Here is a 24,101-nt window from a genome sequence, read left to right as displayed (position 1 = left end):
AGCAGGAAGAATTGGAGGGTAAAAAAAATTACACTGGGCGACATTGTATATAAAAATGCTGAACATTATTTTTGTCAATTATAAACTTAACTTTGTATATGTGAGCTCATGGACAATATGTCCTTTATGTTTTTTTTCCTCCTGTGTAATCGTAAACGCCAGTAGCAGGACAAACATTGAGTGTGCAACCTGTGTCTACCATGGATAGCCAAAACCATTGAAACCCAGAAAGGAAAATGGTGGGGCAATTTACATGGATGATGCTGAATGGCCTCAATATTGGTGGCAGCCTTGGCAGAGGAGTTAGTACAAGAATGTTCAAGTTGGAGTACAAAGAACTTTAGTTCTTGCTGACCCTTTTGAAGGGATAACACACAGGCTCCAAAGGTGAGGGCCACTAATCACCACCCGCCTAACTCCAGTGTGCCATTTTCCAGTTACAATGATGAGGAAAAGTCAAGAGCAGTTAAAAGGCTAAAGCCAAATAACGCTGGAACATGGCTTCAAAGAGAAATGTCTTTGTTTTGTGGCTTAATGCAAGACACAACATTGCACTTCCCAAGGCTGAAAAAGTTTTTTGATGCTTCAACATCAAAACCGATAAAAACGTGTCGTATTAACTTTAGCACAAATAGCGAACGCATCCCTTTATTTTTTTTAATTTCTTTAATACCAAAGCAGATTTCAGTGCAGAATAAGTCAAGCTCTCATTCCTATGGAGTAAAAAATAACCACCATAAAAATTAACAAGGGCCCTATACTGATGGCAGTATACCATATTGTGGGTGAAAAGAATCACAAAGATCAACACAAGGGAAATCAGTTTGGTGGAGGTTTTAAGACCGAATCGGAAGACTTGGTTGACTCTCAAGCTACAGTAGCAGACGCATTAGAAGCAGACGTTTCAAGCGGCTTGGCATAATCGTAGTCGGCACATGACGGAAGGTGCTCCAGCAAGGAGACCAAGCTCTGACAGACGCAAGGCAAACATTTATAATTCCGAAGTGCAAAAATTTAATTTGATTTTGAACAGTGCTCTAGTTATGATAGGGTCGGTGTGTATTCGCGGTATGGCCCCCATGTCTCCACAACAAACATGTTAGGTCCCTGACCAGGTAGCTGCTGCTTTGATCCCTGAGAAAAAGGGTCACGCCATCTGCTAAGGCACATGAACCACTCATTACTCCTCTCCCCCCAGATGTCCCCTGGGAACCGGTGCTTCGAAGACTACCTTTGTCATGATTTTCTCACACCAGGGTGCTGATTACTGGATTCCTTTTTTTAAGTAGGCAGACATGGGAGCAGGGTGGAGTGAAGAGTAGCCCACAATAGGTTTAGGTGAAGGGGTGGGCTGCACCATCTAGGGTTCTGCTAGGGCTCCCTGAACTTCTTTCCCTTCCACATTTCCTGCAGACAAAACACTCTGGGTACGACAGAAGGCAAAGGACACTTGCTACAGAAGCCTGGATTGGGCCCTGACAATAGGCTTGCGTTGGAGCAATCTGTTGTAGTATTTTACCTTTGTATGGAAAGGGGCGTTGTGGACCATGCACTTAGTTGATTCATCCTTGAACTTCAAGACCAGAATGATTTACTGGAAACTCTGTTGGGGGTAAAGCCTATCCCAAAGTCCCCTTCCATAGAGGTGTAGACGGAAGCTTCCATAGAAGAGGAACTCTCTTCTCCCTAACCACCTGAGGGACACCTTTGGATTGACACTGTGGACCAAGGCCTCTTTACTGCCTGAGTACTGGAACCAGAATCCTGCTTACTGAAGGGGAAGGATCCTCTGTAGGTGCCTGATCATCTTCCTTGAGTGGAAGTATGGAAGGAAGGACTCTCCTTGGGCATGGAGATCCGGAACTGGGCAGCCCCCAGCAACCCAAAAGTCCAGAAACAACCCAAAGCCCCATTTTGTTTTAAGCACACTCAACTTCAAAGAGCTCACCTGCGTCTGCAAGCTGTCTCAACGCCAACTTGAGCCAGTGAAGTGCATTGCTCCCATGACTTCACCAGCTTGCTGCTGTAAAAGCCCCTGATCCGCCACATCCCGAGCGCTGACTTGACCAAACAAAACCATTGTTTCAACCTGCTGGAAGCCATAGACTTGTGCATGTCTCCAATGCCTACTCGACCCAGCGGACGCATCGTTTCGACCAGACTCTGCCCTATACCTGGCTGGTCTTGAGTGCTGACTTCATCCAGATCCCAGTTTTTAAGTAAACTTGCAGCTGGAGCAAGCTACTCTACTGGCTCGACTGCAGAAAAGTGCCAAGAAGACCGGCTTCATGTTGTCGATGTCCTTAGAGCAGTAATAAAGGTATTTGCAGTGGACTGGACACCCTCCCCCTGCCCGCCTTAAAGGGCCCTACTGACTTACCTTTCGAAGACACTTTCAAGTTCTTTTGACATTTTCTGCTCAAATCATTTGCCTGCACCCCTTATATCATCCAGAGCGCGCCCTGGTTCCAAAGTCTGCATTCGGTTTCATTTTATAGAGGTGGTTCGTTAGTGTATTGAATTCGTTTTGTCCATGATTAGTTTTTATTTCAGTTCCTATTGTTATGAAACCCAGGTTGGACATTTATATTTTCGTACCGCCTTACTATGTGTTTATTCTGTATCATCTCATACCCCTCTTGTAGAGTATAGGCTTGCCTCAGCCCACGTTACCAAAAGAGTCAAAGGTAAACCTCTCGGGCTATGTCTGTTTAACATTTGATTGGAGTCACTGCTGGTTTAGTAGTAGTGTGGGGCTGAATAGGTGGTTTAGCCACTATTTCTACCTGTACTGCTGCAGCGCAGTAGTCCTTTTGTTACAAATGAGTCATTGGGAAGTGCAGTTATTCCCGATAGTTGCCGCTAGAGCATACACCACACTGAAAAGTATACATACTAGAAAATTACACAGGCAAGTATCTAAGTTCAGGTGAGTACTTTAGGTTAACCCTAACAAACAGCAACATACACTGCATGCACGAAAACAGTAATGGGCCATAGGAGACCCCACCCACTCTTAACCAAAAAGTAGGTATATTGGACACTTCTGATCATCGTTGGAACCAAGGCTTTACGGCTTATTTGTGCTTTACTTGACTGATGGCCATCATCCTCCTGTGTAGAGCAAGGCAATGGCCATACACAGACTTTTTGCCAATAACTGGTTGTGTTGGTGAGGGGCTTCAGACAGCCCCTAATACAGAAAATCAGATGTTGCGAGTTATGACTGTGTACCTGAGCTGGCTATCCATGATTGGACATCTGCTCAGATTTTCAATTTTGCAGTTCATTCAATTGGTGGGCTGGGGTCTTCTCAGCCAAAGATTTCAAATGTGAGGAGGGGATCTGAAGCAGTTCTGAAGTTGGCCTCTGGAGTCCAATATCCATAGAAGCTGCAGAGAGTCGCTGGAGGACTGTTTCTGGAACCATGATGGACCCAGCTCCACCGCAAGGCAAAGCTTTGCTCTTCGTTCGACAGGGGAGACCTTACAGTGGTGACTCCTCACACCCCCTTGAGCTGATTGGTCTAACCAGTTCCAAATCTTTGTGTCTTTGAGATTGTCCCACTGGAGTTCTGAGAAGTCATGGCCCTGTATCTGAAGCACAGCATCCAATGTGGGGACTTCCTGTTGCTGGGCATACAGCCTTGTGCTGTACATCGTTCAGTGCATACTTGCTTTGGGCTGCGACTACGCTGCTCTTCTGTTGCTGCCCTCTACCATAAAAGGGAGTCCTAGTGAAGCATGTGCCCTGTGGTCCATCGTCCTTTTGCCTGCAAACCCTGTTTGGGATTACTTTATCTGCTTGTACTGTTCTGGAGGTCCTCCATCGTAGGTTAAGTCACAGAGGTCTTCCTGCCAGGTGGTGATAAATTTCCGAATGTTTTCTGACCATGACTGGAATGCAGCAATTGGCATTTCAGTTTTATTTGAGCCTCAAGGCCGGCTTTGGAGACCATACAAATATATGTATACAATCAATAAATAGTACAATAATTTCAAACATTACAATTAAAATTATTCCATCTCACCCTTTTCCTTAAACGTGTTTCCTAGTTTATATCAGATGGTGTTAGTGAATGTATAGCATTAAAAATGCATATTTTACTGTACAAATGGTTATAAAAACTGCAGCTAAAATGGTCTTTCAAGAAGCATTAAAGGGCGTGTACAGGCAACCTGTCCATGTCGAATAGTGATTATACAAAGAGGACAAACATTCTTATAAAAGAATATTTTTCCATACCCCTTCGACTTAAATGAGGCTGACCCGGTTTAAAAATTCGAAAAGAGCAGCATAGTTATTGGTGATATAATTCTAGGTTTATGACCTATAGCTAGCTGTTCGAGTCATCCCTTCTATGTGCTGCAACCTAGTACAGTAAAACATATCAGAGTACCACCTTTCTGATCTAACAGAATTAGGCATTAAACCTTTTAGAGGTATGGTTAAGACGACTAGATTGGTGCCTGATATAACCACAGTTCTTCGGAGCTCTGAAACACTGGACCCATCTGCCAAACTTGTCATCCAAAGAATCATTTGCACCCGTGACTCCTGGTCCTCCAACTCTGCAACCAACGCTGAGAGCAGTTGTCTGCAGTGGCTGGACTCACCAGAGCTCTTTGCCTTGATCATGGTTCAAGAAGCTGGGTTGCATACCCCTCCCATTCAAGCAAACCGGGGTAAAATCCTAAACTGCAGCAATGTGACCCTGGCATTTTGTGGTTGAACGTGACCCCGGGCATCTTGTCTGTGGTCTCTCTGGATAGGTAGATTCACGTTAACTGAATGGGAAACCTAACTTGTTTTACTTCGAATTTGTTATTCTTACTGTAGCTCTACCATAACTATCCTTTCTTTCTCTGGGAGAAAATTGAAATACTTTACACACTTCCCTTAAGTATCCTGGAACTGGCTACTTACTTTGAACATTGGTCAGCTGTGCTCCTAGAATAGGGCTTGGACTCATTAGACTGATCCCCGTTCCTGGCATTTAGGAAGACCTCCTGCATGTTTTGTGGGTATTCCCCAGCAAGACCTGCACACTGAAGTGGACATGTTGGTGTGCAACATAAAAGAAAAGTATTTCGGCACATCTGTTGGTTATGTTATGCCCACCCTTCAGCCCTCTTCTGTCGGAGCCAGAGGCTTGCCTTGCTTGCTGCATCTGTGGACGATCACGCTTAGGGGGTTGTTTGGGGCGAGCAGGAGCTCATTGGGCTATGCACTGTGAAACTATGACATCCTGTGAAATTTAATGATGATGTCATTGTCTTTTAGTCCAGTCACCATAGACATCAGTTTATGTTGCTCCAAAAAGTCACCTGGTCTCTTGAAAAGTGCATGTTGAGTCTGGTGTAGTGTAAAATATGCATGGTATATGGTGGCCAAACATTTGGTTGTATTAAAACCAAAACTAAAGTGGTCAACTCCAGATTTGTCAGCACATGGTGTGTTTTTCGCATCATTTTGTTTTTGAGACCAGAACAGTTTAACTCCTGGGATCATAAAGGGATGTATATTTTAGAACACTCAAACCGGCTTACAAGGTTTATTTCCTACATGATACTAACCAAATCTGCCTTCCCGTGCCATGAAGTTGTACGGTGGTAGTAAAAATGTTACTCTTCTAGATTGTGTTTACCAGCGCTCGGTATGAGGATCTTGCACGGATACGATGGTGTTGATTAGCCTTCCACTGTCTCCAGTGGTCTTCCCTCTTACACTCCTCCCAGTGATGTCCTTGTGTTCTGGCCTACCCAGAAGAAGGTCGGTATATTAATCCACTGTCTACAACTAAACTGCCCAGGCCCCATATGGATTGCAGTGTGTATGTCCTTCCCAAAATCTTCTCGGACCCACAAAACACATATTTTTTGGGTGTTTAGTAGTTTCGACTCTACGTTTTCGAGAAGTGGCAGCAAATATTCCTGTGAAAAACGTGGTGCATCATGAGTTGAAAGCTGGAATGAACCGATTAAGGGTACTTCGCAAGGAAAAAAAATCGTTCCTTAGCACAGGCAGAAATGTCAAGCCAATGTAAACACTGCTACAAAAGATTGAGCTCTCTTATCCTCTTCCCTGCCGGATCTTTCCATAGTAGGTTTCTTTTGGAAACTTTGCCATTATATTTGCTTTTGAAATAGATTTTGAAAATTTCTGCACCTTTTAGGTTCTGTGTTAAGAACGATTTCCATGAATGGGGACTAAAACCCATTGACCAACCTGACATCACTGACTGATTTTTCTTTTTTTTTTTTTCTTTTTAATTCAACCAAGGAATACATTTTTTCTCATCATTTGCGATTCAGTGAATACATATATTGTGACTTAATAATTGGAGAGATTAATGAAAAATGCATTTGGTAAAAATTAAAATCACAGTACAATTAAGCGAGAGACTGAACTCCCCTGCCCCCAAACCTATCCAGTATAATATAAATGTAGTTCTCTCCCCCCCATGCCTTAGTTATGTTATTTAGTGTGTATTCTGCCATTTGAATCGCTGCTTGGCTTTAATGTCCTGTAAAATCCGAGTGTGGAATGGTTAGTGGGAGGAGAGCAAGATTACTGTAGCTAAAATGGTGGTTCAAGGCAGACTGGCGAAATTGTGCTTTGCATGCTGGTAAATGCATTTGTGTTGGGTTGTGGAAATCTTCGTAGGGTCAAGTTGCTTCATGACAAATTGGCTTCTGGAGGCAGTAGCCCATACAACGTTCATGTAATCGTAAAGAGCAGATTGTTGGGTGTGTTGGTCAGTATGTGGTGTAACGTGAAGGGTAAGTGGATGGGTGCAAGTAGATACTTTGCTATACTTCGAGGGTTGGCTGGTTTTGGGTGGGTGCCAAGGACAAAAGTTTCTTCAAGATGACGCAGAGAAGCATTGATGGTCGCTAGTGACAAGACAGAGTTAATGTTGGTGTTGGGTCAGGAGACATTCCTTGTCGGGGCCAATGTAAGCAGTATTTTGAGTCCAATGTCTTTTGTGTACCTGAAGGCTAGGTCTCCTTGGGGGATGGGAAGTGGCCATGTTTTCGGAGTGTGCTTTCTGGGTCTTGAGTGGGCACCTTATCCTCGCATGAATCCCTATGATCTGGATTTTTGTTCTTTTGCTCAGATGATTGGTACTAGAGGCTGGTGGATGTTGGGTGGTAGGTTTGATAAATTGGTGTCGTCTTTACATGGCACCTAGGTGATTGGGTTGAGGGCATTTTGAAAATATGATCCTGCATCCATGTGCAAAGGCCAAAATCCCTCGTGTCAGTTTAGTCACTTGCTTGGGGTGATTTCTTGCACGCATCCCCAAGTGGCAGAATCCTAGGTATTCCTATGGTCTTGTGAAAGAGTAGGTGTTCTGCGCTTTTCGGAGCATGAGATTCCTTAAGACCTAGACCACCACAGTTTGGTGGTCAAGACTGATCATAAAGTGCCTTAATGATGTTTCTTTTTGTAATGTGGCACCATAAGGAAGAGTGGTGTTGCTTCATCTCACTATCAATGTAGGTTTGCTCAGTATGAATTTCCTTTGGATATATACAGACTCCCTATAAAGCAACGCCTGGTGTGCAATGTAGAACGCCTTTTAATTGACGCCTGGGCCAGTCTGGTGCTTGCAGTGCTGTTGTGATGTATGCCATTTTATCTTGTCGCAGTAGTAGTGGTTGTGTATCTGTTTTAAAAAAATAAAAAAAAATGTAATCCTTCAACGAAGATATTCTGGCATGCCTACGTAAATTATTTGAATTTTCCAGATTCATTGTAAATGTCAGATGGAGACAATCTTTTTGCTAAAATATTTTGTATGTCAATATTTGCAGCAAACTCCATCAAGGTGGAGATGTACAGTGATGAGGAGGGAGGCCGGCTCCTGAGTCAGGATGACCACTTGAGTGAGAAGGAGGACAGTGTCATTGTGGACGATTCGCTCAGCGAACCTCTGAGTTACTGTGATGGCCTTGGCCAGGACCCTCCGTCTCCTGGGGGTATTCGGCTCCCCAACGGCAAACTCAAGTGCGACATCTGCGGCATGGTGTGCATTGGCCCAAACGTGCTCATGGTGCACAAGCGCAGCCACACTGGTGAGTTACAGCAATACTGTTCACATACTCCCTAGAGAGCAGTACTGTGGCAGCCTGTTCCCTTGTGCAGTCGAGCCTCTTTTAGGTGCCCTTTTATGCAATGTTGTTCCTTTTGGAATGTAAAATTATCTTTTATAGCTCATCTGTGCCATTTGCGCATCCTTGTGGCTCATGGCTTTACAAAGAGTGGTGGTGATGATGCGTAAGTGGGACAGAATGAGAGGCAGGTGCAGAACCTTTGATGTTGATGTGTACCGTTCAGTTGTATTCAAATCCTGAGCACCTGTTAGTTTGAATGAAACCTATATTAAGTGCCATCACTACAGAGTGGAAAACCCAAGATCTATCAGATGGCAGTGCTTGGGCACTACAAGAACCCACGGTCCTTTGTGGGAGTGGTATGTTTGTGATGCAAAATAAATGTGGCCTCTCATACAATGAGCTGTGGATGGTTATGCATAGATTAAGGTCCTGGCAGAGTTGATACTAGCATGCATAAAGCCGCGGTGTGCAGGGGTCAGTATGTGTGTAGCGTCGGTGCTAGTAAATTGAAAGGTGAGTTGGTATGTGGGGCAGGGAGATATAGTTTGTGTTCTCTCCTATTAGAGTTTAAGGCTAGGCCTAACCAGTAGATTTGCTACCTGGCTGAGAGTGGCGGGCTTGTTGTGTTATTCATCGGAATTAGGTGTGCTTATTGATCTGGGCTCAATTGTTATGATTGCAGAGTTGTATTGATCTTATGTCGGAAGTAGACAAAAGTAGGGAAGACTGACCTGTTCAAGTCGGATCTTCAAGATGTTCTCAATGTAAGCGTTGTGTACCAGCAAATTTTGGCTTGTAGTTGAGGGGTCCCCATAATTAGTCTAATCACTTTCAACCTGGTGTGTCAGGTTGTTGCTCTGGTTGGTTTTAGGGTTGTTAGTCTCAGTGATACAGACTTGGGGGAATTTCATGTCTGTGGTGGTTCATCAGTGGTTCTTATGCCAGCCTGGCGGTGGCTAGTGTGCAGAATGGTTCAGATTAGTCCCGTGTTTGGAGGGTGCCATGCTAGTTTCTCTGTTCTTGTGAACTGCAAGGTTTTAAGGGAATTTCTGTAGACAAGGTGATCATCCTCTGTGCCTCGTCCCATGGGCATTGGCTTCCATTCCTTGGGAGAGGAATGAAAAGGGGGTTTTGAAAGGATTGTGTCCTCCAACGTATTCGACATCTTTGACATGTAATGTCCACAGCTGTGCTTCTTTGGAAATGTTTCGGCAAAGGGCGTCCTGCGTCGGGTCGATGCCCCTCAAAGGCCTCCTTCGAGGGTGACGTTACCGGATGTTATAAATAGGACAGACGGCGCCCATAGCCTCAGTTCTGTTTTTTCTGCAAACGTGTTTGCTTCGAGAACTCGGCACATCTGTACCGAGAATACGTTGTATTATCTGTATTAACTGTGTAACTATCTTGTAACCATTACCGCAACCTATGCGCCCAGATACCCCTGGGTTAGGCGTGCTCTATAAATAACATAAGCAAACAAAACCAGCACCTTGTGTATCTTCTTTGAAGAAATGTTTTCCTAGTCTATCCCTCCGACTCTGCGGTCTGGGTTTAAGACATGACGGGACTGTAAGTCTAAAATGTCTATTACGGACCCGCACTGCATCTGCTTGTGGTGTCTGGGCGAGAGTCATGACACCGACGACTGCTCGAAGTGCCAGTCGTTGTCTGCCAAGGCCTTGCGGGAGCGCAAGAAGTTGCAGGTAGGTCGGGTTCCCAAACCTCGTAAAACCAAAAAATCTATGGGTATTTCCACCGACGATTCGAGGGATGACTCTCCCCGTCGGAAGGAATACAGGGGGTCTCGGTCGCGGAGGGATTCCCGCCCCTCGTCCTCGCCGAGACACTTCCAGAAGCAGCGTCACCGCTCGCCTTCCCCATCCTCGTCGGATGATGGCTCCGCGAGGAAAGTGGCTTGTCCCACGAAATCCTCTACTCCAGAGCAATGGGAGGCATTCAGGGAGCAAATGCTGGCGATTTTTCAATCCCAGGGCACATTCCCGTCCGCGCCTTTGTTGGAAGCTGGCAGGGAACTGTCTCGGTCTGAGGCTCTGCACGCCTTCGGGCCAGGGCAGTCGGCGCAATAAGCATCGGGAACCGTTGAGGTCCCATTCGGACAAAGATCTGGCGGATTGCCAGAGATGTGGCAGATCTAGATCGCGGCCTTCGTCCCCAGCAAAACCGCAGAAGTCTGCAAAGGGCTCGAGGTCGCGTCGACTCTGTCGGCACTGTGTCCGTCGAGTGAGGCTGTCGGGGCTTTGCCTTTGGGCTGGCCCTCGTAGCCATCAGCGCCTTTGTCGACACCCAGAACGTCGGCGCCACTGGGGCAGAATGGCCAGAATTTGCCATTGGAAGTCCCTGTGACTGTGGACCCTCTGAGAAAGGCTCTAAGACGGTTAGGCCTGTTCTTGGCTCCAAGACCACTCCTGTCCCTAGGAGGGAGTTCTTTCATTCTCTGCAGGACATCTATGAGGATGAGGAGAGGTCTGAGGTGGAGTTTGAGCCCTGTGATGATGTAACACCTGGGGCTCCTGACATTGTCTTTTCAGAGGACAGTCGGTTGGAAGATTTGCGTCAGTCTCTACATGATACCAGTGGCCTTGACACTTCTCCAGAGATGGAGTTTGGTAGGCCAGAGCCTGGAGCTCATGCTGGCTCATGCTGAATCCTCTTATAGGAGGTTGATGTCAACGGTTACGGAGTACCTCTGGTGGTCCCGCCCGCCGGTTGAGTTCGATCAGGATGACCTGACTGATATTTTAGATCTGGGTCCGTCCACTGACCCAGTGTTGCCTTGTCATTTGGATTACATAAAAGGGTGGCAGCTACTTGGCAGACTCCGGAGTCTCTTCTGGCGGTAAACAAGTTAACTAAGAAATACCGCCCAGCCAGTAGCGACCCCGGTTACCTTTCCACTCACCCCACTCCTGAGAGTTTGGTGGGTCAGATGCCCACCTCGAGGCAGGCGTTGTTCGCTACCATCCCTCCTGATGGGGACGACAAGCGATTCGATGGCTCGACACGCAAGGTGTTTTCAGCTGGGAGTATGGCGCTGAAGTCTGCCAACTCAACCTGTGCCTTCGCAAGATTTTCCCACACTGTGGAATTGTCTATCTCTAGCGGCCAAGCATATCCCCGAGGGGGAAGTAAGGGATGGGTTCCTTGCTCTTCTGCAGGATGGCAAGGATTCCATGTGTGAATCCCTTCAGTCCGGGTTGGACACGGCTGAGCCAGTCCATGGCTGCGAGCACCGTGATGCGCAGGTTTGCATGGTTGCGGAAGTCTGGGTTTGCACCAGATGTACAAGCCCGTCTTCTCAACATGCCCTTTGATGGTTTGCATTTGTTTGGCAGCAAGGCTGACGAGAGCCTTGAGAGATTGCAGACCTCAAAGGCAGCTGCTAAATCTTTGGGCGCTGATGTGCGTCAACCTCCGCCTTTTCGTCCTAGGGGACAGCAATGGATGGGGGAGGGAGGTTCCTTTTGTTACTACTCCTCGTTTGGTAAAGCGAAGGGAGCCACTAATCAAAGAGGCTACCGTAAAAGTACCTGTGGTGGACGGGGAAGAGGCGCCAAAGCTGCTCAGGCAGCTGCCTCTTTGCCTTTAGGCACTGCCGCAGCTGCTCCAAAACAGCTATGAGCCCAGGTCCCATTGTTCGCGGGTTGGGGGCAGACTGTCTCAGCATCTAGAAGAATGGCGAGCCATTACTTCAGATGCATGGGTTCTGGAAACAATAGCTCACGGCTACTGCCTTCCCTTCCTAAAGCGGCCTCATGACAATCCACCGGGGAGTCTCTTTGAAGTTTCCGGATCTGCTCCTTCTGCAGGAAATCTTGACCCTGCTGGAGAAAGGCGCCATTGAACTAGTTCCTGTGGCGGAGAGGAACAAGGACCGGTATTCCCCATATTTCTTGATTTCCAAGAAAGGCGGTGGCCTGAGACCCATCTTTGATTTGCATCCCTTGAACAAGTTCCTCAGGAAGGACAAGTTCAAGATGGTAGCTCTTTCTCAGTTTCGTCAGGCCCTTCGGCTTCAGGATTGGTTGGTGTCTCTCGACCTACAGGATGCTTATTTTCATGTGCCCATCCATCCGAAGCACAGTAAATACATGAGATTTGCGGCTGGCATCTCTCACTTTCCTGCCATTCGGATTGACCTCCGCCCGAGGGTCTTCACCAAGCTAATGGTGGTGGTGGCAGCGTATCTCGGGGGTGGGGGTCCACGTCTACCCCTACCTGGACATCTGGCTGATCCTGACTCAGTCTCCCGAACAAGCTTTGGATCATCTCAGTCTCACCTGCCGCTCCCTTCACAAGCTGGGCTTTTCCCTCAATTTCAAGAAGTCCCATTTGACACCTTCCCAGCAGTTCCAGTACATCGGGGCTGTGGTGGACACGTCCTTGGGGCAAGTGCTCGCCTCCCAAGGTGAGGGCTCATCACTTTGTACAGATGGTCAACACATTCCAATATGCCCAGAGACTTCCGGCTTTCGAATTCTTAAGGTTGCCAGAAGCCAGGCTGAGAATGAGATCCCTTCAATGGGCTCTCAAGATGCAGTGGTCGTAGTTCTCAGGCAAGATGTCGGATCCCATTCAGATTCCACGCTGTCTTGCAGGATCTTCTGTGGTGGGCCAGCGAAGGGAATCTGATGAAGGAGTCGTCTTTTTGGCAACCGTGGCCGGAGGTGACGTTGGTGACGGACGCTTCCCTCACAGGATGGGGAGCCCACGCCAACGGGCCGACAGCCAGCGGTCGTTGCTCTCCGTCGGAGTCCAAACTCCATAAAACTTTTGGTGCTGCGGGCCATAAGGCTAGCCCTGAAGCCATTTCTGCCGTCTGTGCGGGGGGGGGGGGAGAGAGTGTCCTGATCATGACAGACAACACAGTGGCCATGCATTAGCTCAACAAAAAGGGGGTGGGGGGGGTCGGGTCACTCCCGCTGTGCAGTGAGGCAATGCAGCTAGAGTTCTGGGCAATACAGCAAGGAATCTCACTCTCGGCAGTTTATCTGGCCGGAGAGGAGAATGCTCTGAGCAGGCAGTGCAGTCTCCCACGAGTGGGAGTTGGCTCAAGAAGTCCTTCAGGAGATCTTCGCCCTTTGGGGAAACCCTCAAGTGGATCTGTTCGCGACCGGTGCCAAACGGAAGTGTAAGATATTTTGCTCAAGGGAATTTCCTCCCAGAGGAGCCTTAGGGGACGCGTATGTCGTGGATTGGCCATCCCCACTTCTATACGGGTTTCCTCCGGTCCCAGTCATTCCTCAGGTGCTAAGGAGGTTGCCGAGATTCGGGTCCCACATGATCCTAATTGCTCTGGATTGGGCCAGGAGACCGTGGTACCCGGACCTTCTGGAAATGTCTCTGTCCTCCACGCCGTCTTCCCCACAGAGAGGACCTTCTCTCTCTCTTTCGTTCTCTCTCTCTCGTGTGTGTGAAGTGGGAGGGGGGGGGTCAGGTTCTCCATCCAAAAGTCAGGACTCTCAACCTTCACGCTTGATTTTTGAAAGGTTGAGATACAAGGATTGGGACCTCCCGGATGACGTGCTGGAGGTGTTGCTCTCGTCCAGGCGGCCAGCACCAAATCCCTGTACCGTTGCCATAAATTTTGCGACTGGTGGTCACAATGTTGATCCTTTTCAGTGTTCCACCCCAATGGTTCTTGCTTTCTTGCTTTCTTTGGCCCACAAGGGTCTTCAAGAGGGTACCGTTAAAGGTTACCTGGTGGCGCTGTCTATTTTCAAGCGCTCGTCTGAGGAATGTTCTTATTTTAAGATTCCTTTAATTTCCCAATTTCTAAAAGGACTCACAAATGTGTTCCCGCCGTTCCCCTTTCAGGTGGCTGTGTGGGATCTGAATTTGTTCTTGAAATTCCTGGTGGGTGCTCCGTTGGAACCTATGCACTCGTGTCCTTTGAGACTGTTGTCTTTGAAGGCGGATTTCTTGATTGCAGTTACATCTGCTTGCAGATGAGTGAATTGTAGGCACTTTCATCTAAGCCACCCTTTACTGTGTTCCACGAGATAGGGTCCCTCCTTTCTACCTAAGGTAGTGTCTCAGTTTCATCTGAGCCAGAAGGTGGTACTTCCTGCTTTATATCATCCCCCTCATCCTGGAAAGGAAGAGGAGCGACTCCATAGGCTGCACCCTAGGAGAGCTTTGAGCTTTTATATTTCTAGGATGTCCAGGGTCAGAGTGGACGACCAACTTTTTGTGGGGTAAACTGGACACCGATTGGGCCAGGCTGTTACCAAACGGACCTTGTCCAGGTGGATTATCCTCACCATTACTGAATGTTACGGATTGGCGGGCAAGGACCATCCTGAGGGGCTGCAAGCTCACTCCCCTAGGGGCGTGGCACCATCCACAGCCCTGCAGCAGGGAGTTCCTATTAGGAATATTTGTGATGCGGCGACGTGGTCTTCCATCCACACCTTTGTCAAGCATTACTCCCTGGATACGCTTCATGGTCCGGATATGGCCTTTGGAAAAGCAGTGCTTTATTCTGCCATCTGATTGGGTATTCTAAATTCTTCTCCTTCCTCCATTCACTGATACTGCTTTGGGAGTCTGTCAAAGATGTGGAATACATTGGAGGATACAATCCATTCGAAGAACAAGTTACTTACCAACTGGTAGAGTTCTTTCGACAGGATGTTCCTCCAACGTATTCCACATCGCCCTCCCAGCCTGCCCCTCTGAAGAATTTCCTATGCTATTGCATCTTGCGTTCCCTCAAGGCTATGTGCAGTCAAGCAGGCATTGTGTACAAGCATGTCGCACGTTATGGGGGGAAAAACATAAACTGAGGCTATGGGCGCCGAGCGTCCTATTTATAACATCCGGTGACGTCCCCCTCAACGGAGGCCTTCGAGGGACATCGACCCAACGCCATCGACACAGGGCGCCCTCTGCCGAAAATTTCCGAAGCAGCACAGCTGTGGACATTAGATGTCAAAGATGTGGAATACGTGGGAGGAACATCCAGTTGAAAGAACGTTACCAGTTGGTAAGCAACTAGTTCTCCTCCTTGAAGTTTCCAGTTGAAGCGTGCCACCGCTGCTAAGGCAGGGTTACTGCAGGAAAGCTTTCTAAGTGGCTTGGAATGTCTTCTTTTTTTGTTAGAATCTGGGCCCCAACTGCAAAAGGCTTGGTGAGTGATGGGGGGGTTTTGAATTGAATCCTGTGTTTTTCCAGGAGCTGATGGAGTGCTGGGATTATGTGATTCCATCTTTATAGCTTTTAGGTGACTCAACCTTCAGTGTTTTGAGTTTTGTGCAAGGTTTGTCAAATACTCCAAGAGGCCTAGGTAGAGGTTGTTGGTGTAATGGAGCTTGGAGGGTTCCATGTCACTTCACCGACAGTAATTACTTCTTAGTACTTTATCACAATGTAATTACTTCAAAATGTTTAATCTTTTGTTTAAATATATATATATTAAAAATGGGGAGGGTCTCCCTCAATGCTCCCCTTCCGCTTCATTACTGCGCCTACCACAAACCCTTCTCACCCTTTTCTCTTGCATATTTTTCAAATGCGCTTTTTGTTTATACTACATGCACTTTCATCCTTTACTGCATAATGTCATTTTAGTACAATATACTCAAAACGGCTCTGCTGCATGTTTTTTTTTATCTTTGACCATCTTGTCCTTTGGCCTTCTTCCTGCCTTCTTTGGTCAGACATGCCATATATGGTAAGCCCTTTCCTGGTCTCTGGCTTGAATTTCCTCGACAACATGGTGGTATGTGCATCTTGACAGGATGTTGGGGTGGGGGACTGTCATTCCATGTAGAAGATGTCTGTTGCTGGACAGCCCTTGCCAGTTTGAGTGGTGCAGATCCTTGCCATTGGTGAATTGAGACAGCCCTGAGCTAGAATTTGAGAGTTCTACTGTTATTCCTGAGATCGATTGGAGCCAAGAACCTTATGAAAAAGAGCAGCCAATTGAGGACTACGAGCGTTTCCTCCAAAGGAAGCCCTGGGCCCCTGCAGTGATCCACAGAAGACCTCATTGGTTCTTTGGCTCTTGAACTTGTGGGGGCAATTATTCTGTACTCCTGTGCTGCCTTCAGAAGTGTCCTTGGACAATGCAGTGGACTGACTAGCTTTGTTCAAAGCATCACCTGTGCATTGATCACTGCTCCGAGATGCAGCGTGGGTCTCTGCAGGCCACCAACCTGTTACCTAATCCCAGTAATACCAGCTGCTGCTCTCCTGCATGAAGAGGGCCCTTCCTTTTAGCTGTATTTTCTTAGTCTCAAGTGTCATCTGCCGCCGCCTGATCAGGGTGATTGTCACTGCTGCCACTCTGTCATGATCTGGGGGACTCGCAACATTGTGGGACCTGTTAAGGCTTCTGTTATACGGTGCCTGGGCCTTTCTGGTTCAAGACATCTTGAACAGTCTAGTTGAAGTACCCAATTGCCATCTAGCCAGACCCAATCCTGAAGTCAAACAGCCACGACTTTCCAGACCAATGACGGAAGTAAGTGGGCCTAGACATTCTGAAGATCCTAGGGTTGGGCCCTCAGAAAATCAGAGTATGGTGCAGGAGCTCGCATACCAGTTTCCTCCCCACCCCCTCCCTGGAGATTGTATTGGCATAAAGTCCACTTGCTAACTCTCCCTTGCCTGGTCGTAATCTTCAGAGTCCTGGCCAAGGATCCCCCTTGGGTAGCCTCTATTGTGGTGGGATTGGGAGATTTCCACAAAACTGCTTTAATTAACTTATCCTTTCAAGTGCTTTGCTTCTGAAACATATCCTCACCTGTTGACTTTGCTAATACTTGCTTTGTGACTCGAGACTTTAACTCCCAGCACCAGATTCTTACCTTGCATTTTGACTCTTTGAGGCACTTGGCCTAGTTACCTAGCAGGGACACATTGTGTACGTATTAAGGGTCTTATACTTGTAAGGCAGTGTGTATGACCACCTACAGTTTTACTTGCTCATTTATTTTGATCTGTTTTCTGTTTATTGGAGTAGTGTCCGTGCTCTTACTCTGAGATCATCAACTGTGTATGTATGATTTTGTTACCCGCTTTGTTTTCTTAATGGCCTAATGAATATAGTGTTTATGTTCTAAGTTGTTTGTGTGCTCTATGTGGCTAACCATACTATTATACACACCAATAGCTCCTAATGTCTGTCTGGCTGCTCAGTCCCCTACCTTCATGGAGTTGAATTACCTTGTTCATCAACTAGAGTGGCATCCCACAGGGGTCGTTATGAAAATGTACCTCATCAATAGAGCATTGTGAAGCTAGCATACTCCCTTATGAAGCAGTAAAAGTGCTTTGTCTTCATGGATGTCCACACCCCCACACCATGTTGTTCATGTATTTACTGGAGGACAGCAGACATTGCTTCCTACTGATAGTGCTTGCATTGTATGTGGTACACTGCATTTGTGATATTTTTCCAAAGTGTTCTTTATGTTGCTAAGACTTGGTGTCCTCCATACTGTCATCTACCGTTTATGAAGCTGTTGCTTTCTGGAAACTGTTGCCTGCTTATTTTTCCCATGAGCATCTCATTTCCTGAAAAGCATATACTCGCCCAATACCTCAGTAGTCTTTACCGGCATTCACTGCTTAGGATAATACAATCACTAATGGTGGCTTTCGTAGAATTGTTTATTTGCTTTTTTCCTGAATGTTGTTGTGCGCCATCCCCTACCCAGAATTTAAGTGATAAACTTGACCAATACTAATAAAAGGTAGTGATGGTATAAGCAGTAGAATATTCCCATCAACATTCTAAATTAAAGGAACTGAAAACAAGACTGTAGTGTGTTGTAAGGTGACCATAGGTTAACATCCGTGTTCGCTGTATTCTGCTATAAAACCAACATTTTAAACCGTTAGTATCTTTTCTCTGCTTTTTGATCTATGCCAGCATGACTCGGGAGTCGTACGTTTAAATTTTGATTCTTGACCCAACTTACGTTATGGGGCGCTTCTGCGTTTTCTGTTGCCTTAGAACTGTACTTAAGTAACTTAGCATACATCCTATTCATATATTTTTAATCTTTCATTTTGAGCCCACAGGTTAGTCATGATGGAAAGAAGGCAGAGGTGTACCCCAATATCAAAATGGGTACTCCTCCTTTTGAGCTGCTTTTGACACGGGCACAATGGCTAGTGCTTCCCATGCAGAGTACAATCATTATTATAGGGTACCTCATTGTAATATACAGGACTAGATTTGGGAGGGCCAAACTCACAGAATGAGACACAATGTGTGTGTTCCGTGAAGTATGGCACCTTGCCCCCCAGATTTCAAGTGGCAGTTTAACTGGGGGACATTTTAATGCAAAACCGATCTGTGAATTTTGTGATACCCCTTCACTCCAATGTAGGTTTAAATTAACAAACCACTCACGTAAGGAGATGGTTTTCGTTCCTGCATTAGACATTTGACTCCTACATCTAATAGTTAATAATAATAATTTCCGTAGTTTCGACTGAAAAGTGGAGTGGTTTTCTAAGGCATACCAAGAAGTGGGGGGGGGGGGCATTATAACCATACTTTTTTTTTCTCACAACTGTAACGCGTTTGGCGTTACGGTAAGCCTCTTTGTATAGGGTAGTGAGAGTGGCTTGCATAAAGTCAATGATGTGTACTGAATGTCATCAATTGGTAGGGGATTGTGTGATAGAGTACACGCAGGAGATTTCTTTGTTACTAAGGCAGGCAAAAAGTTCAAGACAATTTTGTGACTTTCAAAGTAGAGTTTAGGCATTCAACATTACCAGTGTCTACATTTTAGTTGAACCTTTTGTATTCTGATTTTTTACAGTCAATATTACTACTTGGAGCCAATGTGCCACTTATATACAGCAATGATAACTCATCTTCTCATTAAATCATTTCTCGTTATTCTTGGTTTCCATTGAGCGGGCTTACTGTCCCAGTATTTGATGGCCAGCTCCTTTGCCAAACCTTCCTCTACCCTCTCCCTACCCACCACCAGATTACTTCTAGTTAGCAGATTGCACTACCTGTCAATTTTCAAGTTCTATATTTAATTCTCTGCCTGCTGTTTGGTTTATCATGCTTTGCATCAGCATATCCTTGTGTTTGGCAAAAGACAGCAACTTTCTTCCAATAAGTCTTTTGCCAAGGGGTGAACCACAATGTAAACGTCTCATTCCGGATCTTTGGGCAGATTTGCTAGCTATCACCTAGTCCTTTCATTGGTGAACTTGATACATTTAAAATATCTACTTATAGGTCAAGCTCCTATAGGTCAAGTTGCTATTTGTATTGCTCCTGAAGTGGTTCACCGTCCCCGGCTATTGCTAATTTGGGGCATTCTAACCAGAAACGTGCCACCGACTATTAGGGAGAATTCTCAGAAATGTGCTAATTCCCTCCACCTTACAGACCCCCAGCAACTTTGCTGGATTTTGAGGACTTTAATTTTTTAACCTGGAGAGAGCGAGACCCTTTTCCCCACTCTCTCGTATTTTTATGTGATTTTTGAACACTTGTTTCTTTTGGTTATGGAGTCTGACACACTCCATAGGCTTAATCGTTTACATTGTGTCACACAGCACCTTCAGTGCAGTGACACAGGGAAGTCTCTCAGATTTCCCAAAGGTTTCCATACCTTCTCTTGGTTAAACTACTGTGTCCAAGAGCAGTAAAGTGAAATTGACTTTACTTACATCTGTAACTTTTTAGACCCAGCACACACGATCTTAAAATAGGGTGCTGGAGGGGTTACCTAGTATCCCTTTCTCTAGCTTCTCATGTAAACATTTTTGTTACCCTTTCCTCACTGAATGGCTGGTGGCAGTGGTTTCGTTTTAACTATCGTGGTGTGCCTTTACCACGGGCTGTGTTCGCAGCTGTAGTAAAGCACCCAAGGGTGCCATTTTTGTCGAAATGGCCCCGGTCCTCTTTTTTCACCATTTCTTTGTGGAAAGGTCCTTGAGATTTACTGTACGTGCCAAACCAGGTTTGGTCCCATTGTTCGCTTTGCCTTTGGCAGGATTCACGAGTGTTGGCCCCCTCTAGCTCCAGGGTGTCTGGGGTAGGCAGGAAGTGAGGGAGGTGCTTAGTCCCCTAATAGACCCAAATGCACTCTGTGGTGATTGGCCCGCTGACTGTCCGGCAAAGACAGCCACCCTGCTGGGTGACTTACAGCTAGGCTGGAATGAATGGGAGATAACTGAATAAAAGGCGAGGCTTTTGGCTTGCAAGGCAGAGATGACCACTGGACGAAGGAACCGAAGAAGAACTTGAAGAGGACACCTGGACGGTTGGTTTGCCCGGTGAAGCGCTGCTGCTGTGCTGAAATTCCAAATTCGCATCGACAGAGAAGCCCCTGGAAGGACGACTTCTCCCTTTTTGAGTTGGTGGGACCAATCAACTCCAAAGTAAGCCACCTGGACCGCCCTCTCGGAGCTGGTTGAATTTCCACAGAGTTGCTGCTTGAAACCATATTACCAGGGAGAGGAACACCAGATTGTGTGCATTGCTTTTAAGTTGGCCTAAAGCTCCAGGAAGATCCTCCGGACTCCCAGGAAGCAGGACTGACCAAGTCTGAGCCCCCTCAAGAGTGCGGGACCCCAGAAGCAAAGAAAGTCCATCTCGACAGCCAGGAACCACAGTATTGCTATTTGCGGTAGACCCGAGGAGCTGAAACACTGATCAGCCACTGAAAGTGAAACCAAGTGAAGTTTGCCGGTTGCAAGTTTTGACCGTCCCAGTGCAGTGCAGGAGTCCCCAGACATCCTCCCTCTTGTCCCCATGACTGAGGCCCAGGAACAGTGAGATCTGCAGAGCTGCACAGGAGTCATCTGCTGCATCTTTTCTTCATTTTTAAAGGTACTGTATAAAGTCTAAGAGAACTTACCTCTTGCTGTAGAGTTGCTTGCATCTTCTACTACTCAAGTCTAATCAGCTTGTGGCCCTACGTCTGATTCTTCTTTTCTTCAAAGACTTCTAAAACATTGTGCAAATACCTTTCCGTGTACCTACCAGAAGTACTTCATCCTATATAAGACTTTTGCCCCTTGACTTTGGCCTAGCCTGTTGTACTGAATTACTCTTCTTGCGGGATACAAATGGATTTGCCTGCTTAAGAATTTTTGTTGTCTCTTGTATGTTCTAAATAACGTTGTCCTTTGACTTATTACTATATGATTGACTTATTACTATATGATTGTAAATGCAACAGTGATATATTAATGTCCCCAGCACCCTAGCAATTGAAGTCACCTGAGGGTGCAGCTAGTGTCTGTGGGCCATCCCAAAAGGGTATCTACTGATTTTAGATATATTAAGAGTGTATATTTCATGAAGTGTATTTGAGTGTTACTATTCTATTGCTCCACTAAGATGGCTTATTCTAACTGACTGATAAATTGTTTATTCAAGAAACCTTGAGTGTAAGAGTTTATTTGAATACTTGTAACTGTAAATCTCTGTAACTCCACTACAGCTCACATTGACCTCTTTAGATGAGCCTGGCTGCTCAACATGCTACCAAAACTGTGTAGTACAAGCTTATACCAAAGGTTGGGTTTCCTATACCTGTAGTCAGTTGTTTGTAGTGTTCCCAGAGGGTACTGCATACAAACTTTGCCTAACACCGACGCTTGGAAGTAAGCTCATGACTTGTGAAAACAATAGAGATCAACCTGCACTGACTGCATTGACCGCCGTTCAAATGTTAGTTCTCCCGCGCCCTGGTTTGTAAATGCGTAACATTTTAAATATGGCATCTATATCCACAGGGCAAAAGGGAGCCTTTTTCAAGTCGGGTACCCAAGTCTTCTTAATTCCATTTCAAGGAAATAGATGTTTGGAGAACGTATTTAATGTCTAAAACAGCAGCTAAGAAAATCACTGCCCGTTTACCATAAGCCGTATGGGACACTTAATGATCTAAACCTAGATCTATCCGATGACATGCTTGTATCAGCGGCCCGCACTCAAGGAACACAGATTACTGTTATGAATAATGAGCCACCATCTCAGCTGGAAGATTTAGCTAATTTAGCTAACCACGCTTTAGAATGATCAATAATAGGGGAGGAAGGAGAGGCTGCCTCGGATAAGGTAAACTGAGAAGGGCAGCCATTAAGCCTGAATTTACTGATTACTGCGGAAATGCTGACCCCATTATGGGATAAGAGCCTGCTATGTTAATAAGGTTCCCCAACACACTAAGGGCCCCAGTGATCTCGCTCTCTGCCTCTCCTATCCTTTATCCCAATACTGAAGACAAGACTACCATGAAATCTTCATCCTCCACAGAACATTTAATGCCCATTCAGAGATCTGGTAACCGTTTAAGTCTCAAGGAAGAGGATGGTCCTACACTAATACCTCCTCTGCAGATGGCCGTGACTATGCTAATTAAGTAATATGAATCTTTAAATCAAAAAATGAACCACCACTTATCTTTATTAGTCACATAAACACTAAGGTTACTTTTATATAGAAGAATATATCAGGGAAGCAAAAGAACAAAATTACTGTTTAAACCTAATGTATACAGGATCTCTACGGAACTCCACACAGGCTCTAGCTGGCCAACCTGTAACTAAAGTGTTTGCCTCGGTCACTCAGGCAACAGCGAATATAGACAGTTTACGACTATTGTCTCACCAACAGCAAGGGCGCAAGTATATACTAGCGATTCAGGAAGATGAGGAAGAGGTGGTTACAGGTGGTCCTACATCAAGTCCAATAGGATCATGCAAGTCGCCTTTTGGGGACGATATGCAGTTGAATTCAAATTTTCCGCCAAGTGTTGACTTCACTCACGTTGACGAAAGAGATGATGATCAATGGATATATCCCCTATGCAGGTGCAAAAGACTGTTAAACCTAGACCGAGAAAAGGGAGGGTCATCTGACAGCCAAAAAGACGAAAAATGAAAAAGCACCTAGGACATCACTCATCAAACGATCTCAAAAATGTCTACATACCTTTAACTATGGCAGAGCCCTCCCCAAAAGAAAATGAGACTTGGTTGAGGCCATGAACAGGCACATCATAAGACCGATTAATGTGACCCTGCAACAGACCTATGATGAACCTCAAGTTTCGGGGAGCGAAGGCTCAGTTGATCCTGAACTATTGGTCCTGTCAACATATTCTGACGATAAGCTAGTGGAGTAGCTATCTGTTCAAACAAATGTGTGGCCTTCTGTTATGACTGTAAGCCCGCCACCATTGGACCAGATTTCCGCTAACCCGTCAAGATTAAATAGAGACCAGAAAGCAACCAATATTCAATGAACTAGGAGAGAATTCGCAGTTTTACACATTGAAACAACGCAGGACATTTTTAAACCATTCAAAGGAAACTGATATGCTATACAAACGCATTTAGGAGGGTGTTCATTTAAATAATGAACAAGAAAAATGTCTATTATTGGAATGCTTACCACTGTCCAAGAGTGATCTGATATTAAATATATTGAATGTCTTGAAACTTTTTGATCCCAGCCCCACACTTGATTTAATCACAAGATATTGCTCAGTTGAATTTTGCAATGACAACATTCTGGATAAAGTATCCTTGCATATTCTATCAACCGTGAGCAGAAATATTATTTTGGCGAACACCCCATTATTGCATCCGATTGGGTTTTGATTTTATGAAGTTGATGAGGCTCTCTACATAAAAATCTTAAAGCAAGATGTTTGGCTCTGGATAGTATAGCAACTGCTTCTTTTCCTCCTTTGAGAATAAGCTGCTTGTTTAATAATGTTTAGGGCGTGGGGTGGGGGAGAAGAGTACATGATCAAACATCTGAAACTTTGGCAAAAAGATATTGGAAAGTAGCTCTTAAATATGAAGCGGTTGGCAGTTTCAGGGCAGGGTTGCGTACACCCTTTGTGATTTAATTGTCCTACAAGACACTTGGCTCTTGAAGAGGCCTCTTATGGATGGATATTCCATCCTGTTGAACCCTGCAATTAAAGGTGCAAAGGGCAGATCTATGGTGGG

At 45.8% G+C, this 24,101-nt stretch overlaps 1 protein-coding gene across 2 annotated transcripts in view; it reads left to right on the top strand.

Annotated features, from left to right (window-relative positions):
- Positions 1-24,101, top strand: part of IKZF4 (IKAROS family zinc finger 4) — a 331,612-nt gene that overhangs the window by 188,022 nt on the left and 119,489 nt on the right. For both annotated transcript variants that reach the window (XM_069653774.1, XM_069653775.1), the window contains exon 4: positions 7,821-8,081. In XM_069653774.1, the coding sequence (XP_069509875.1) occupies positions 7,821-8,081 (261 nt within the window). The remainder of the gene's footprint in view (positions 1-7,820; positions 8,082-24,101) is intronic.

This window comes from Ambystoma mexicanum, chromosome 3q (assembly GCF_040938575.1).
Source record: "Ambystoma mexicanum isolate Mex_15411 chromosome 3q, UKY_AmexF1_1, whole genome shotgun sequence".
NCBI classification, from domain to species: Eukaryota; Metazoa; Chordata; class Amphibia; order Caudata; family Ambystomatidae; genus Ambystoma; species Ambystoma mexicanum.
The sequence above is the reverse complement of the archived record's forward strand: the minus strand, read 5'-3'. Positions and strand labels throughout refer to the sequence as shown.